The sequence below is a fragment of the Neofelis nebulosa genome, chromosome 13 (genome assembly GCF_028018385.1).
Source record: "Neofelis nebulosa isolate mNeoNeb1 chromosome 13, mNeoNeb1.pri, whole genome shotgun sequence".
In the NCBI taxonomy this organism is placed as follows: Eukaryota; Metazoa; Chordata; class Mammalia; order Carnivora; family Felidae; genus Neofelis; species Neofelis nebulosa.
This window is the reverse complement of record NC_080794.1, coordinates 66,680,064-66,698,253: the sequence shown is the minus strand read 5'-3', so window position 1 is coordinate 66,698,253 and position 18,190 is coordinate 66,680,064. Positions and strand designations below refer to the sequence as shown.

Sequence of the window (18,190 nt, the reverse complement as noted above, 5' to 3'; positions counted from 1 at the left end):
GCAGGTGCCTCCTGACTCGACTCCCTGCTTCCGCCCCGGCCCCCCTTTAGTTCACTTAGCACACAGCAGCCAGAGCCATCTGTTAAAACTGAAGCCAGATTCTGTCCTCCTCTGCTCCAGCTCTCCAGGACTCTGTTGGTCTCACTCCAGGTAGGACCTCAGGGCATCCCAGTATCAACAAGGAGCTGCTCTGCCTGGCCTCCTCTCCGGATTCCTCCCTCCCCCTCCCCCCTGCACCCAACCTGCTCAGCTTCATAGGCCTGCCTCACTGTTCCTCACACCCCAGGGACATTCCTGCCTTAGGGCCGTCGTGCTTGTTTCTTCTGCCTGGAATGTTCCTCACCTAGATAACCATGTGATGGCCTTCCCCCCTCCCCTCCTTTAGGTCTTTGCTTGGGTGTCCCCTTCTCCCTTGGGCCTGTCCTTGATCCCTCTTTTGCCAATCACAACCAGCCCCTTCTCCCTCCTTCCCAGGACTCTTCAGTACTTCTTCTCCATGGTACTTGTCACCACGTAACACGTGCCATGTTTCTCACTTGCTTTGTTTATGATCTGTCTCCCTAACAGCAGAAATGCTCCCTGAAGGCAGGACTCTTTCTCTATTTTGTTAACTGCTCTGTCCTCTGCACCTGGAGCAGTGCCTGGCAATACCACTCCTGTGTACGTGTCTGGCTGCCCTCTACCTGCAAATATCTTCCTTTCTTTCCTGGGGCGGGGCAGGGCGGGGCGGGGGGAGGGGGGCTTTCTCCAATGTCTTGGAAGGCTGTTCAGGCTGGAAGTGTTCAGAATTAAACCCACTGGGAGCAGCCTCATCCAGCTCCCTTGCTCTTCAAATGAGATCTCTGAGGCACGTGTTCTACACCATTTTCTAGAGTTTCCCTGTGGGATTAATCTCCATCCACCCACTGAAGCAGCTAACTTGATAGCCACCCTTAATTGCCTGCCTTACCCTCCCTGTCTTCCCCACCCCCCCCCTTACTATTTGCTGCACCTCCCAAATGAACTGCTTCCTCTCCAGTCCTTGTCTCACAGTCAGCTTCTCGTGGAGCACAAATTAACATCATGTTCTCAAGTCTATTTGAGAACTGCTGCATGAATAGTTATACATATCAAGCAGAGATCCCTGGAAAAACCAAAGTGACCCATTGTTAACCTCCAAAAGGGTGAGATAGATGCTTTTTAACCACATATCTACATTTGATATTTTTACAATTAGCAAGTGTCATTTCTACAAAAATAATAAAGCTCTTCCTCACTCCCCACCCCACACTCACCTGAATCACAAGTGAACCTGGAATCAGATAGACCTTATATCCCACAGCAACATAAGAACTCGGAGAAGATGAGGGAAGCCCTTGGAAAGTTCTCTGGGGCTAACTACAGTTGGGTCACTGCTCCTGCGCTGAAGAGGCACCAGAGGGTTCCCCGGAAGAAGAGGGAAACCCAGCAAACATCCTGGCTCTCACACTGTGCACGATCCAGGAGGCACAAACGCTGCATATAGTTTATATAAGCAAGAAGACAAATAGTGCTACTGTCTGGTTAAGGGTTTGTTTGAAGCTCCATGATTCTCTCCATCTGGTAAGCTACCAGTGCTTCTCATCCTTAAAAGACACTTCTTTCTAATTATTTTCCCCTCTGATAGTGTGCCAGGACACTGGCCGAGAGAAAGCCAAGTGGAAAGAAGTCTATTCAGTGATGGGGAACCCGAGACTGTGTGCCAAGGATTGAAACCAAGCAAACTTGTAATTTTCCACTGGAGAAAGCATCCACACTTCTTATTTGTGTGGTTTCTTCTCTACAAGTGGCCTCGACAGCAGTTCCCCAAAGAAGCACCTCATTGTTTCCTTACTAGATCAATGTGATGCATTCGGGCAGACTCCGAAAGACGGAGACAAAGCTGGCAGCAGGTGCTGGGAGGAGAGGGGGACCGTGCCAAAGGGGAATGGTGCCCACGGATGAAGAAACTTGTAGTCAGATTCTTATTTGCGTGACAGTCTACTCTAAAGGCAAGCCCAAACTCCCACAGAAGTGAGTTTTTATATGGTACAGAATTTTTTTTAAATACAGCCTATTTTTATTGAAGTTTTATTAAGTAAACCCAAACAGGTAAGTCGCAGCACACAAGGCTGTGCCCACAAGAATTCTAAATCAGACCCCAAATTCCTGAAGAGACCAAAGTCTTTCCCTATATGCCAAATTAAAGTGATAGGCTTTCATCTTGGAAAATGAAGAGAGGAATGCTGAGGACCACATCATAGTTTTTTTAAATAGTAAAGTGATGTGTCATTCACACTGCTTTGGTGAAGAGTTTTATGTAAGTTAGTGAAAAATCGGGAAATAGTGCTATTCTACTTAAATCTATTTAAATCATTCAGTGTTCTGAATGACATCTGAATTACTGTGAGGGAATCGGTTGGCTGCTCTTAGAAAACCTGACTTAATGAATAAATCGCTTTAATTATGTATCATTTAAATTATCATGTGTCATGTATTGTTTAATACTATTAGGTGATTTTAAAGTACTTGAACTTAAGAGATTTGAATGCATGTCCACTCAAAAATGTCGATGTCAATGTCGACAAAACTATTATTATTCCTAATAACCAAGAAGTGAAAAGCAACCCAAATGTCCATCAAGTGATGAATGGATAAACAAATGTATATGCATACGATGGAGTGTTATTCAGCCACACAAAGGAATGAAGTTCTGACACATACACTACATGGATGAGCCTTGACAACAGTATGCTAAGTGAAAGACGCCAGATACAAGAGACCATTTGTTGTATGATTCCACTTATATGGAGTGTCTAGAATAGGTAAACCCATAGAGAAAAAAATAGGTAGTGGTTGCTAGGGCATGGGGGAAGGAGAGGATTGGATAGTACAGGATTTCCTTTTGGGGTGATAGAAGCGTTCTGGAATTAAGATAGTGGTGATATTTGCACAACCCTGTGAATATACTCCAAACCACTGAACTGTGGGTTAGGTTGGGATTCCTCACTGCATGGTGACTGAGTTCCAGAGGCAGGCCTCCCAAGAGAGCAAGCACAACCCTCACAGAAGCTGTATGGCCATTTGAGAAGCCACTCGGTGTCACTTCCATAGTGTTCTTATTGTCAAAGCTGTCAGAGTCCTAGTTCCAGGTTCCAGAGAAGGTGAATAAACCACCTCCTGGCGGGGAGTTACAAGGTTCTGGAAGGGCATGTAGAACAAGGAATATTGCTCTGGCCATTTTTGGAAAGCACAATCTCTCACAGACATGTTTCCAAGCTTTTATGTGCATACAGCCTCATTCTTTAGGAAAAAAAATTTTTTTTATAGCAGTAAGTACAAAGAATGGGGGAAAATGATCTACCACTACCCAGGTACTCTATTTTCTTTTTGAGATTATATGTATATTGTTAGAAAAATAACGATGTTAATATTTTGCCTTTTCTTCCAGAAAAAAATTTTATGGTAGCAATAAAAAAAATTTTTTTAATGTTTATTTATTTTTGAGACAGAGAGGGAGACAGAGCGTGAGGGGGGGAGGGGCAGAGAGAAAGGGAGACAGAATCTGAAGCAGGCTCCAGGCTCCGAGCTGCCAGCACAGAGCCCGATGCGGGGCTCGAACTCACGAACCGTGAGATCATGGCCTGAGCTGAAGTCAGACGCTCAACTGACTGAGTCACCGAGGTGCCCCAGACCACACTCTTTTAAATGGTCACAAAATTCCATTGTGTAGCTGTCCCTTAATGTATTTAACCATACTTCTATTGAGGAACATTTAACCGATTTCCAGTTTGTGTCTATTGCCACCATTTCTGCAGGAGACATCCTTTTATATTTTTCCTTTCTTGCCAAACATTTGTAAGTATATTTGTTTGGTAAATTTTTAGTAATGCAAGTGCTAGGAAATAGGGCATGAACATTTAAGAATTTGAATAGGCAATGACAAATTACCCACTGAAATCTATTAATACTCCTATCAATGATTTCAGAGTCTACTGTTTACATGCCAGCTCATCCATAATTTGTACTATCCATGTTTTTTTTTTCTTTTTCTTTTTAAGTTTATTTATTTAGTTTTGAGAGAAAGGAAGAAAGAATCCCAAACAAGCTCCGCACTGTCAGCACACGGAGCCCCATGTGGGGCTCAAACTCACAAACCGTGAGATCATGACCTGAGCTGAAATCAAGAGTTGGACGCTTAACTGACTAAGCCACCCAGGTGCCCCAGTACTATCCATGGTTTTAACCACCAACCGATAGGTAAAAATAATTTCTGGGTTGTGTTTGCATTTATATTTTCTTAGGCATGAATGGTGTTGAGCATTTGTCACTATGGGCAACCTAACGACAGATGCAGTTCTGCCCTGGACAGTAGCGATGGCTCAGAATGGCCCTGGTCATAGGGCCCAGGCCCTATGTCCTGCAGTGGTATCAGCTACAGAACCAGCCCCGAGGTCTGCTGCCGAGGTCCTAGTTAATGCAAAGCTGGAATAAACATCCAGAAGAACTCAAACCTCAACATTGCCATTTTGTTAGTTCAGGTGCTTGGTCAGATGCCTGCCCAAATAAAATATATACTAATACGTAAAGGCAGCAATCTTTCTGAAGCCAGTCCCATATTATTGATGCAGATCTCTCATAGACCAGATGCCATTCAGCTCTGGTTCACTGACACTGTCCTCAGATTAATTTGAAAACTAAGGTTTCTTTTAAGAAAGTGCTAATTAAGTGGAGAAGACAGCTTTAGGAATAGGAACGGTTTTAATGCCACTTCTGCTTTAATCAACATTGCATCATTATTGTGATAAGGTGATGCTTGCATTTTCATCTTGGGGTTTGCTACAATTAATCGGGGCACTGGGCAACAACCCTTTTGATAATCTTGTTGCCTAGAAAGTACTTCCTCAGGGGGAAGGGTTTTATTTTTTTTTGTTCTGAGGACAGTCAGTGAATGGGGGAAATAAATCAGGGGTGAGGACAGACTATCCTTCCTTTTTTTTTCTCTCTCTACTTTAGAGCAGAGCAATGGTGGCATCTCCTAAGCTGTGATGTGTGGCACAATTGATTTGTGATAAATACTGAATTTCGTGATGTACAGAAATTTGTGAGTGATTAGTTTATTCTAATATAAATTAGGTGGCAGGATAATATATTGAGCTGTTAGCACGGGAGTTTGTTTTTCCTGTATTTTAGTTCTTCTTTTGGTGCAGGAAGCCAGCCTTGCCTCAGGCAGGTTTGGTTTGAGGGCCAAATGCAGAAGTTGTTTGTGCAGACAACTGGCTTAGGTTTTCTGGAAGCTTGGAGCCTGGGAGGGATTGGACATTAGTGGACTCCAGGCATTGCAGGCCAAAATGTGTCCCCTACAGTGCCTGAGGCAGGTGGGCAGGATGGCAGGACTTCTATAGAGAGGCTTTGCAGTGTCTCTCTGAGACTTAGAGCCTTGGCCTAGGGTTCCCAGCTTTAGCCAAGATTCCCAAGCTTGGAACGGAAGCTGTGCAAGCCTCCTTCTCTGCAGAGACAGCCCAGGGATACCAGCAGAAGACTTGTTCTCAGGAGAAGAGTGGACTCATCTCCATTTTCCAGGCCTTCCTAACCTCCTGGACTTGGACGCATCCCCAGGGAAGGAGAGAGCCTGCCGCACGTGCTGCCACCAGTATTGTTTTCCTGCCAGCTGGGAGGATGTGGTCTCCAAGCCCAAGGTAACTTGAAATAAAGAAAGGAGTAGGATGAGTCTCACATGAGTTTTGGGAGTAAGATTCATATAGCTACTACAAGGATAATATATTCAAGGCGAATCTTAGAACAAGTTCATGTTCCCACCCACTTATAGTCCAGAATGACCTCTTGAGTGGGAAAGAGAGGATGTCACAGTACAGTTGCAGGGAAATGGCTCAGGAGCCCTCCACAGAAGCATGCTGCCTATGAAAACCGCCTGTCCTGCGTCCTGCAGAAACCATTGGAAATCACCTTCTCCAAGGACGGGGGAGAGAACTTGTGGAAAGAGTTTGTTAACCTTTCCTCAGTGGGGTCAGCTTATCGTGAATGGAAAATATCACCCTATCCTGCAGCTACCATACATGCCAACTGGCCAGAGATGGCCCGGCCCACAGGCAAGTGAGCAAGCAGAATCTAACTTGGGAGAACGGCCCCAACCACCAGAGCAGTGAACCTTCTCCCAACATGAAGAAGCTTGCAAAGGCCTTACTCATTCGAACAGCCAGCCCAGCCCAGCCCAGCGCCCCAGGAGGAGTCAGCAGACTGCCTGTGCCTGTGGTTTCCGTCCCGTCCTGGCTTGCCTTGACCCAGCGGAGGGCAACACATGGAATCACACTCCTGGAAATGACAGCTGGCTTGGGAATGCTGGTGTCAGCACAAGCTGAAACCTCGTCAGGGCAAGCCCGAGAGCAGGATGGGATCTGCTTTTTCTGTCCATTTGCTGTAGACTCAGGCAACCAGGGAAAATGGGAGGTGGGCAGCTTATGAACCTACAGCCTGCTGAGTTCTGGTTATGTTTCCATAGGGCCAGAGACTTCCCTAGACTTAATTGTTGTCATGTGTTTCCTCAGAGGGTGTTCATATCACAGATACATGGAGCAGACCCAGCAGTAGGCTCAGAGTGGTGCTTAATAAATGCATAAATGGGTGGGCACTTATTGAGTGCCAGCTGTATGCAAGGCATCGTGCCAGGTATAGATGGGTATGCCAAGACAAAACTCCACCCCTGTCTTTAGAGAACTGTCAACCAAGTGGGTCATAAGCACATGCCTACATTACTTATAACCATGGATGCAAACGTGTTTTGTTTGACCCTCAGAGTTTTAATATTTTTACCAACACACAAAAAAATTGGCTGCCATCTGTATTAAAAAAAAGGTTGTGTGTGTGTGTGTGTGTGTGTGTGTGTGTTTGTGTGTATGTCTGAAAGGCTACAGAAGCAACTGGGTAACAGAGGTGGCTCTTCAGTTAGGGAATTGGGGCCAGGAGAGGGCAGGAGACTGACTGCAATGTTTTATAAATTTTTTAATATGAAAATGTAATAACTCTAAAAATAAACAAAATGGATGGGGGAATGCCTTAGATTTCTGGCTTTTCTTGACAACTCAATTTCTGCCAATACTGGGAACAGTCTGAAAACAGTGTGTGGGTAGGGGGAAGGGGCAGCACTAAAGGATTTTAAGCTGCAAGCTGGCATCAGATTTACATTTTGGAAAGAATATTTTGGTAGCAGAGTGGGGAGCATTGCATGAGGGCAAGCTCAAGGACAGGTAGGCCAGAGAGCAAGTGTGCAGCAGGCCTCAGAGGAAGGATAGTGAGGACCCGACTGGGACAGTGGTAGGCGGACAGATGTCAGAGACATTAATGAAGTAGAACTGAGATGGGTAACCAGTTCAGGGGTGAAGGAAAGTGGAAATGAGCAGGGCAACTCCCAGGTTCTGCCAGACAGACCACGGTATGTGCCACAAGAGTTTGAGACCAAGGGAAGGGAAAGGCAGCCCAGCAGATCTGTGGGCCTTTTGAACTGGAGACAGCAGAAATGCTCAAAGAATGTATCTCCTAAGATGCAAGGCCCACACAGGAAAGAAATGCACTCTCACGGGTAATTTCTCTGTTCCAGGCACCAAGAGTGTCTCAGTGATTTACTCAGTGATTTACGGCCTCTGGAGAACACAGCATGGGATAACTGGAATTTCAGACAAACTTAATGCTTGTGGCTTAAAAGGCAAAGAAGCACCAACTGAGAAGTCACTGAAATCATATTCCTTCAGGGAATGGATTTTCTTGGATCTGGGTGCATCCTTTACAGCTTTATTAGTCATTGCTAAAGCCCTTTTTGGGTCGCAAAGCTGCCAGCAGGGTGCGAGGAGGGATATAATTACCTTGAGCAACAGGCTCCAAACAGCAACCCTGTGTGCGTGTCAACACACCAGGCTGCCCGGGCAACACCACCACCCAAAGGGAGGGGCAGGTGCCCTAGCCCTGAGGCTCGAGGCAGCCAGGAAATGCACCAGCCTGGAGCTTCCATGATTCTCTTTTCCCTGGAGTTACGACTTAGCACTTTGGGGTCTGTGTGCACAAAGGATGCACACAGGTCAGTTCCTTAAAGGCAGGAAGTGAGTGTCCCCCTCCCCTGCCTCTGCAGCGGCATCCATGACAATGATCACATTTACTACTTGAATCAGAGCTGAAAATACTTCCCCTCTGGGGCTTGGTGGTCACATATCAATTCTTTAATGCTGTGATCTCAGATTTAATCCATGATGTAACAAAGATGTTTAAAGCAAAATCACACTAATGTTAAGTACTTAATAATAGCTAATGATGATTGAAAGTTAGGCACCCATCACTCAGCAAACTTAAATCTTCACGTTGAAGATGAATAGGTAGGTAACTATTGTCATTCCCATGTTACAGATGAGGACACTGAGGCCCAGACTAACTGGCCTAAGGGTGTGCAGCTAGTAAGTGGAAGAGCCAGGTTTGTACCCAGTGAGCTTAACCACTAGGCTGTATCGTTTTCAAGATCTGAGAAGCCTCTTCTCTGGTGGCTCTCACCTGTGAACACAATACAGTGCCTTTGCATTTGAGTTGATGTACAAACTGTGTTTTCATTACATCCGAGGTTCACCGAGAACACCACTTCTGGTGATAAAGTTATACAGGATGCTGGGCTGAGTGGGTTGGATGACATCGTGTCACACGTTATGGCATGGGCAGAGCAGGTATTTACTGACACACGTAGGAGAGCTGGGTCAGGCCAGCCAACATTCTTATCTAAACAGCAATACAGTCCCAGAGGGAGACCCAAAGAATGATTCAGTAACCTCCAAAGAGTTGGGTTTGGCCCATACAGTATTGGTATTCTCAGGCTTTTTTTTTTTAATATTTAAAATGTTTAATTGTGAAGTATTTCATACAGAAAAGAATAAAGCAGAAAACCTAGACAACACTGAGATGAGACAGTTCTTCATAATTACCCATATGTGCTTCAGTTCTCTTTTTTTTTTTAAGTTTTTCTTTTAGTGTTTATTTATTTTTGAGACAGAGAGAGACAGAGCGTGAGCAGGGGAGGGGCAGAAAGAGAAGGAGACACAGAACCCGAAGCAGGCTCCAGGCTCTGAGCTGTCAGCACAGAGCCTGATGCGGGGCTCGAACCTAAGAACCGCGAGATAATGACACAAACAAAGTTGGACGCTTAACTGACTGAGCCCCTCAGGCGCCCCACATCTCTTTAACGAAACATAATGTTAGAGACACAGGTAAAAACAACCCCATTCCTCCCCTGCCTCTACCCCCATAGGTGACCTTGAGGTTGATATGCATCATTCCCATGCGGATTTTTTATTGTAGCATAAATTACAAGTAGTAAATTGTACAAATCTTAATCATATAGCTTAATGAATTTTTACATACATATGTTTCAAAACAGGATATAGATCAAGAATATGTCCATGACCTCAGGGGGGCTCCTTTGCCTCACATTTCAAAAGGAGTTGCCAACATTTAAAAGTTTAAAAATTTAGAGACTTAATGTAAAGATCCAAATTTCTAGCTTCTCTCGAAACTGGAAACTATGACCACACTAAGCTCACATTCTGGCTCAGAGACAGAGTGGCAGCTGCTCACATCAGACGAGGCATGAGTTCCCCAGTTTATCTACAGCCCATTTTATTTGTATATGTAATCTAACCTCATCCCCTGAAAGTTTTCTCACATTTATAATATTTCAAAAGTAATGCAAATATAAAAAGCCTGCAAACAATTGCCTTGGCCATCTTAGGAAGGCAGAGTTTGGGGAAAAGTGCTCTTCTCTCCCACCCACTCAGTGATTTGGGAAGCTGCTGACAATGCCATAAAAAAAAGGGGGACCCGATTTCCCAGGTCTTGGCTACTCAAGGTGTGTTCCTCGGACTGGCAGCATCAGCATCATCCAGGAGCTTGTTAGACATGCAAACTCTCAGTTCCCTCCCCAGACCTACTGTATTAGTCTGTAGGGCTGCTACAACAAAGTAGCACACACTGGGGGACTTAAACAACAGACATTCATTTTTTTACAGTTCTGGAGTCTTAAAGTTCAAGGTCAAGGTGTGTCTGCAGGGTTGGTTACCTCCAGAACCTCTCTACTTGGCTTGGGGATGGCCATCTTCCCCCCATGTCTTCACATGGTCTTCCCTCTGTGTCTGTGTTTCCCTCTTATAAAGAGACTGGTCACATTAGATGGATTAGAGCCCATCTCCAGAAACTAATTTAGCCTTAATTACTTCTTTAAAGACCCTATCTCCAAATGCAGTCACATTCTAAGGTAGTGGGGGTTAGGACTTCAACATATGAATTTTGAAGGAACACTGTTCAGCCCATAACACCTACTAAATCAAGATTTACATTTTGTCAAGAGCCACAGGGGACTCATGTTACACATTAAAGTTGAAGAAACACTGCCCACTGCCTGCTCCCTAGTGGATAAAACACCAGTGGGTCTGTCTGGGGATGGGGGCAGAGGAAAAGGTGGGGGTGATTTTTTAGATGAACCATCCCGTAGGTCTGGTAGGGTGGGAATTCTGAGAATACGCCCCTCTCGAAGCGGAGTCCCTGTTTTCATTGAGGAGCAACAACCCTCTGCACTTTGGGGAATATGAGCAGGTGAGGTTAACACGTGAGGCCTGGTGAACCAAAGCTGATGTGAATATGACCCACGGGAGTGGGAAAGAGCCTCCTTCCGAAAACAGGCTGGAATGCTAGTCATATGGCTGCTCTTAGCAAAGACTTCATTTTCATTTGGTTACTACCTAGACGCTTCCTCTATCAAGGTGCAAGGCATGTGTCTGAGATTTCCTGGAATCTCCTGGGACCAGGAATTCCTCCCCACTCTGTACACGTTCATTTACCACCTTTGTCATAGGCAGGATGCTATGGTGACAGTTGCCATGGAGATACTCCTATGCACGGTTGAAGCTAATCATGACCCATACTGTCAATCATTTGGTTTAAACTAGAGATTTTCAGGGTGTGTTCCATAAAACTATAAGGTCCTTCTAGGGTTTTACAAACATTTTATTCAAATCTCAATTAAGGGTATTTTAAGGGCAGCTGTGTGGCTCAGTTGGTTGAGCATACCACTCTTGATTTTTGGCTCAGGTCATGATCTCACAGTTCATGAGAGGGAGCCCCAAGTCAGACTCTGCACTGACAGCAGGGAGCCTGCGTGGGATTCCCTCTCTGCCCCTCCCCCACTCACACACGTGTGTGTGTGTGTGTGCGTGCGTGTGTGCTCACGTGTGTGTGCATGCACGTGCTCTCTCTCTCTAAAAAATAAACATTAAAACAACTTTTTAAGTATTTTAGATTCGTCTTTCAAATGACAAAGAATATATGTTCTTAGAAGAAAAAATAAAAGCAGTATATAGTATAGAATATATACTGAAAAGTGAATGTCAAAATTCCCATCTGACAGAGTAGGTTGTTTAAGGATAATCCCTTCTACAAATGATGATTATGAATTCTGGAATGCCTCCCCTTCCCCCCCCCCCAAAAGAAAAGCCCACCAACCTATTTAATGGCACTGGAGAGCATCCAGACAGTAAAGGAAGGGAAACACTCTGGGTGAGATCCACATTTATATGGCCTTTCCCCTAAGGCAATCATTCTAAAACTTTAGTGTGTATTAGTATCTCGGGAGAGCTTGTTAGAATTTGGATTGCTGGACTCCAGCCCCCAGAGTTTCTGATTCACCAGGCCTGGGGTGGAGCCCTAAATTTTGTATTTCTAACCAGTTCCCATGGGATGTTAATCCTACTAGTCTCAGGACTACCCTTGGAGAACCACAGTCAGCTGGCACAGGGTAGGGGTCCTTGAGGGACTAATGATTCTGAGAAGGAGTTTGCAATAAAAGTGGCTGAAAATTGAGAAAATTCTGGAAAGGAGTTGACAGAGTGCGAAGCCCCCAGATATGTGTAAAAATTATTCTCAATCCTTGGCTGACCCTCGAACTGTACATGTCCAGGTGAGACTCTAAGGATTCCACGGGGAAAACAACAGCTGATGACTGAGAGAGACTGAGCAGAGATTTAGGCAATTGTCCATTACAGGGAAGACAGAATTTGGAATTGAAAGTCTTACCAAGCTATAGCAGTTTGGTAAACAGCTCAAACTTTCAACTGCAACCATGGAAGGCCACACTTTGATTAAAGACCATCTCTCTGACTATGGCATTCACCCTAGCACTAAGGCTAAAACTAAAATAGACCCACCCTAACAAAACCTAAAAGCAAGTTTTAAGAGTCCTAATCCAACCAGTAATTTCCCTGCCCACTGCAAGAAAATGTTCATCAGAGGAAGATAACACAGTCCAGTCTCTAGAACATATTCACGATATTCACTATACAAAAATTACTAGATATGTGAAGAAAAAAATGTGACTAACCTATAATCAAGACATAAATCAGTCAATAGAAACAGGCTCAAATAACCCAGATGCTAGACTTAGCAGACAAGGACTTTAAAATAACTTTGATAAATATGTCAAAGAGTCTACAGTAGAAGACGCATATACTGGGTGAAGAGAGGAGAAATTCATCAGAGAGCTGGAAACAACAACAACAACAAATCACATGGACACCGTCGGACAGAAAAACAGTATCTAAAAAGTGCTCCTCCTGGTCTACATTCTCACTCCCAACCCAACGTTCTGCCCCAGAGGTAAACATCTGTAGTCAGGTTCTTTGGTTGTAAATGATAAGTCTTCAATTAGCTTATGCCAGCATAGTGATGTGCGGCGAAGTCCACATAACCAAACTGTGGGGAGGGATGGAGTGGAGCTGGTTTAGGATCAACTGTCCTAGGGACTCAAATGCCGTGAAGATACTCCTGAAGCCCATCTCTTGCCTCTCCCTGAGAACTTGCTGTATTCTCTCACATTGTGTTCAGGCTTCTCTGTGTGGTGAGAGAGCTCTGACCAGAGGTCAGCTCTGGATTCATGACTTCATAGCTCTGATGGGAGCTATGCTCTTCCTGTAGCATCAGTTTGAAAAATCCCAGGAAGATTTCTGGTTCTTCCAATATGGGTTACATTCTCTCTATGGACGATCACACTTGCAATGGCGTGGGGTGTTCTTCGTGGCTCAGTCCTCAATTTCAACTCTTCAGTATGGCCATGGAGGCAGTTCTTTTTGGGAGGAGAAGAGTTCTTCAGAAGGAAAGAGGTAGCATAGGTGCAGTAAGTGGGAGAACTACTGTGAGCTGGACAGCCACTTCATTTTGTGCCTACCACATCCTTATCAGTTAGGTGTGAATCCTTCTACATCATTTAATATGCATTATGCAGTGTCCAGCTATGGGCTCCCCTCAAAGCAGTCCCACGTCAATGATTTGGATGCAGGTAATTTTGAAGGAACGTAATCCAAAGAAGCGTGGTGGGGGTGTGGAGAAGTGAGACGGGAGAGGGAGAAACTCAATGAAGGTGTGTTAATGCATGGGTTAGCCCTTTTGGTGATCGGTGATCAATCCCACTGTGTCCCTCGAGAGACTGTGTGGACACACCTCAGAATTGTCCAAGGAACGAGTTGGGGGATTTATTCACCACCTCTAGCTCCTCACTGGTTCTGTGTTACTCATGGGGGCTATCGCTTCTATAGAGTACAGTCAAAGAAAGTTGTCAAATAGAGAAACACAGGTGCTTGAGAGGAGACGCTGCCATCGTGTAAGGAAAGTCCACTGAAACTGCAGATCTCTGGAATGGGCTGAGGGGAGAATGGGCAGGACACTGCCAGTGCCTGATACACATCTATAAGTCTCTATGTAAACAGAATTTGGCGACACATTACTCTACAAAAATTAAAAATTCAAAACTATGTTTTAACTATGTTTAAAACTCAGACAACAGGGGCACCTGGGTGGCTCAGTCGGTTGAGCGTCCGACTTCGGCTCAGGTCATGATCTCGCGGTCTGTGAGTTTGAGCCCCGCATCGGGCTCTGTGCTGGCAGCTCAGAGCCTGGAGCCTGTTTCAGATTCTGTGTCTCCCTCTCTCTCTGCCCCTCCCCTGCTCATGCTCTGTCTCTCTCTCTGTCAAAAATAAATAAACATTAAAAAACTCAGACAACAATGTCCACATCCAAATGTGCTATAATTCCAAACAGGAACACACTGGTGACCACAGGGCTACTGCCTTCATTATAGTTCACTAGTCAGTCCTGCAGTAACTAGTTTCTATGTTATATTTCCTATCAGGCACTGTCCTACTATAGTTATTAGACATGAGTGCCTGAATAGCTAATGTATATTCATGTAATATTGTCTTCAAGTAGGCTTTAAAAATTACCCTTAAAACTAGGGGCGCCTGGGTGGCTCAGTCAGTTACGCATCAGACTTCGGCTCAGGTCATGATCTCACAGCTCGTGAGTTGGAGCCCCGCATCAGGCTCTGTGCTGACAGCTCGGAGCCTGGAGCCTGCTTCGGATTCTGTGCCTCCCTCTCTCTCTGTCCTTCCCCCACTTGTGCTCTGTCTCTGTCTCTCTCTCTCTCTCAAAAATACATAAACATTAAAAAAAGTTTTTTAATCACCCCAAAATTAAAAATGGATTTCATTGGTTAAAAACAAAATATTTAAAAAGAAAATCGGAGTGGGATGAGTTTGATCAGGACCAAGATATCAAATATCCCATCTTAGACCAATTCTCCAAAGCATCAGCCTCACTGACTGACAAAAGCAATATACTACAAATGCTCATGCAAAGACACTCCAAGGCAAGAGAGGAGGATAAGGGGCTTCTGGGAGGCTCAGGCGGTTAAGTGTCCGACTTCAGCCTAGCTCATGATCTCACCGTTCCCAAGTTCGAGCCTTGAATCGGGCTCTGTGCTGAGAGCTCAGAGCTTGGAGCCTGTTTTAGATTGTGTCTCCCTCTCTCTCTCTGCCTCTCCCAATTCATGCCTTGTCTCTATCGCTCAAAAATAAACACTAAAAAAAAAAAAAAGAAAAAAAGAAAAAAAAGAGAGGAGGAGGATATTTAGTTGTTTTGAGAAGCCACCTTTCATGGCAATAAAAATTACCTGAGTCCTAAATACGTTTTGTGTAGTAAATTTTGCAAATTAGTTTTATAGACCCTGCCAAGCTACAATGCCATTTTGAGACTAAACACAGTGGAGCATGAAAACAAGGCTTTCCGTTTCATTCCACGGAAAATGAACAGCTTAATGTTTTTGTAAAAACATATGCAAAGAAGTCTGGTGATGAAAATGCGCTCCCAGTGCCGCCCACAAATAACACATCGCACACCAAGGAGAAGGACATACTATTAAGGAAAAGCTTAGAAAGCCTCACGCCATTATTAGTATGACCTATCAGTAATGGAGCAGCAAGCAATGGGCACTTTGAAAGAGCAAGACACCACTGCCTGATCACCCCACCCAGAGAGAAATTTGCAAATGCGCAAATCACACTAAAAATGCAAGCTCCTTAAGGGCAGTTTATCACAGAGTAAGTCCTCAATTGTTATTGAATGAATGAACGAATCCAAGTTGCTTACTGTTTTGAAGATTAAGGTTAGGTAGGATCTTTACAAACCAGCAGGACCAGAGAACAGACTCATTTTATAGTAAATAATGATGATGGTGGTGGAGGTGGCTAACACTTGCCGAAGATTTACCATGTGCCGACACTGGGCTGACCATTTCCTATGAATTGTTTCATGTTCATCTGACGGTGACCCCCTAAATAAGTTTTATTATCTCCATTTTATAGGCAAGAAACTGAAGCTTAGAGACGTTAAATGACTCACACAAAGCTTAAAAAGGTTAAAAGTTTGCACAAAGAATAATGACAGAGCAGGAATCCAAACCCAGACCCACACTTTCTGTACCATGCTTCCTCTGACAATATATGCAGTCAGAGTAGCTATTATAAGGAAGATTAAAACACACACACACACACACACACACACACACCATGAAATATTGGCAAAAATATAGTAGTGACATTCAAATGGTAAGAAAATAATGATTGGGGTGGGGGCAGTGAGGAAGTAGTGGGTTCCATCAAGTTGTTTCTGTGCCAGGGTCCGGTGTCACATTGTCACCAGCTAGATCCCCAAGACCTGGCATTTACTGCTCACTTGCTTGTGCCCATCAACCTTTGTCCCACATTTTTCCTTAAGCTCTTCTTTACAGCTTATCTCTGAACCCAGGCAAAAGACGGACGGGTATAGCATCCCATGATAGAAACCAAAACTACCCCTCAAGCAGTAACAGCTGCCTGGATGAGGAGCTCCGGCAGGCTTAGGCCAATTTGAACTTAACCCCCAATTCACACCTGCACAGATGGACCATGGAGTGACCCATGGAGTCTGAGAGACCAACAGTTGCTTTACCTCATTGTTATACTAAAATCTCCGCACCCCCTCCCAGAAGAGCGTAAGACTCATTTACATAACATACAATGTATGTATAGGCATGTTTAAAGCACATGAGCAACTTAGGCCCGCCTCTACATATGATGACAAAATTCCCCTTTCTAAATATTTATCCTAACCCTAAATTAAAGGAAGCCGTTTACTCCTGCTCAGGGAGTCACAACTTTGGAAGTTATTCCCTGTGATCTCATTTGCTGCAAATAAGGTTTCCTTTGTGTGACAACAGTTGTGACTCACCAAGGAGCAAATTCAGTTTGGTTACAATATGATACACACATCAAGCATTAGCCATTATCAAGAAGACAGCATCTTAAAATGCACTGTATGTATATACCATCTCAATGATGCTGAGGTGCAGACCTCACATGGAACCCTCATTAGACTTTTTTGGATTATTGCAATGATATGGGCAGTGAGATCTAGAATTTACTTTTTCCTTTTCAGGACAGAGCAAGATGCTAATGTGACCATTTCAAGTGAGAAAGTAAACTACTCTCTATCCGGTTAAAGAAAACCTATTATTATGTAAATACTTCTTTTATTTAAATGAATTAAATTTAAATTTAATCCTTTAACTGGTACTTTTGCAAACCCAAGCAGGCCGAAGCTGCATTGCAATATTGAGATTATGTTTCATATTGAGAATTTATTTATTTAAATGTTTATTTATTTATTTTGAGAGAGCGAGAGAGAGCACAAGCAGGAGAGGGGGAGAGAGAGAATCCAAAGCAGGCTCCACACTGTCAACACAGAATCCTACTCAGGGCTCCATCTCACGAACAGTAAGATCATGACCTGAGTCAAAATCAAGAGTTGGAGGCCTACCCAACTGAGCCACCCAGACGCCCCTATATTGAGAATTTAAAGTATTGAGTGCTTTATCTTAAGGTAAAGTGTTAACAATAACAACAAGATAAAATGTTAGCAAATGACATCCAACTTAAGTCACAGCTCTATGTTAAAACGGAATACTTCTTATTTGAAACTTTGCAAGATATGTGACACATTAAGATTCTAAGAGATCAGATTTTTAAAATAGTACCATTGAACACTTTATAGAGTTACAAAGTATATCTGAAAAGGGTTTTTGTTTTGTTTTGTTTTGTGTGTGTGTGTGTGTGTGTGTGTGTATGTGTGTGTGTTTTTTTTGCTGAGCATTGAAGGTAAAATCTAGCAGAGGAACTCCTCACTGACCCCCTTGAAATGGAATCAGTTGAAGAATGTGAGCAGTTGTTAGTTATTATTAGTCACATAACTGAAACAGAAAATTCTTGTTACTTTTCTTGCAAGCTTCTGGAACGGTTTCACTGAAGTGTCAGAAGACTGCCAGACAAGTTGCTTAAAGACTGTTACTATTTGCAAGGAATGTCTCTGTGTGAATGGAGGCCACCTGATGCTGTGCAACAATTACAAAATCCAGAAACAGGTTGCTGAAGCTAACAGAAACCTGGAACGGACATCCCTAACCACCAACCTCTGAATTCTGAATGCACCTGTCAAGGCGCATTCATTGTCCCTATGGATTGATTTTATATTTTCATTTTTAATAATTTAAAAATTATGAATATTTCAAGCACAGTTCACAGTACAGAGCGCAATATGAAAAATAAGTTCTCACCATGCAAGTTTAGCAAATATTAGCATTTCACCACATTCAATTCTTTTTTAAATTACATATATTACTACAATTACAGAATCTTCTGGGTCCCCTCTCTCACCAGAGGTAACCACTATCCTGAAGTTGGTATGTATCCCTCCTGTCCGTTTGAATATTTTAACCACAGATGTATATATC

General features: G+C 43.8%; 1 protein-coding gene across 1 annotated transcript in view; it reads left to right on the top strand.

The window, feature by feature from the left end:
- STN1 (STN1 subunit of CST complex) overlaps positions 1-17,854 on the top strand; it is a 66,320-nt gene extending 48,466 nt beyond the window's left edge. The window contains exon 10 of the mRNA XM_058697683.1: positions 17,686-17,854. Coding sequence (XP_058553666.1) covers positions 17,686-17,738 — 53 coding nt within the window. The 3' untranslated portion in view covers positions 17,739-17,854. The remainder of the gene's footprint in view (positions 1-17,685) is intronic.
- The last annotated feature ends 336 nt before the right edge of the window (positions 17,855-18,190 follow it).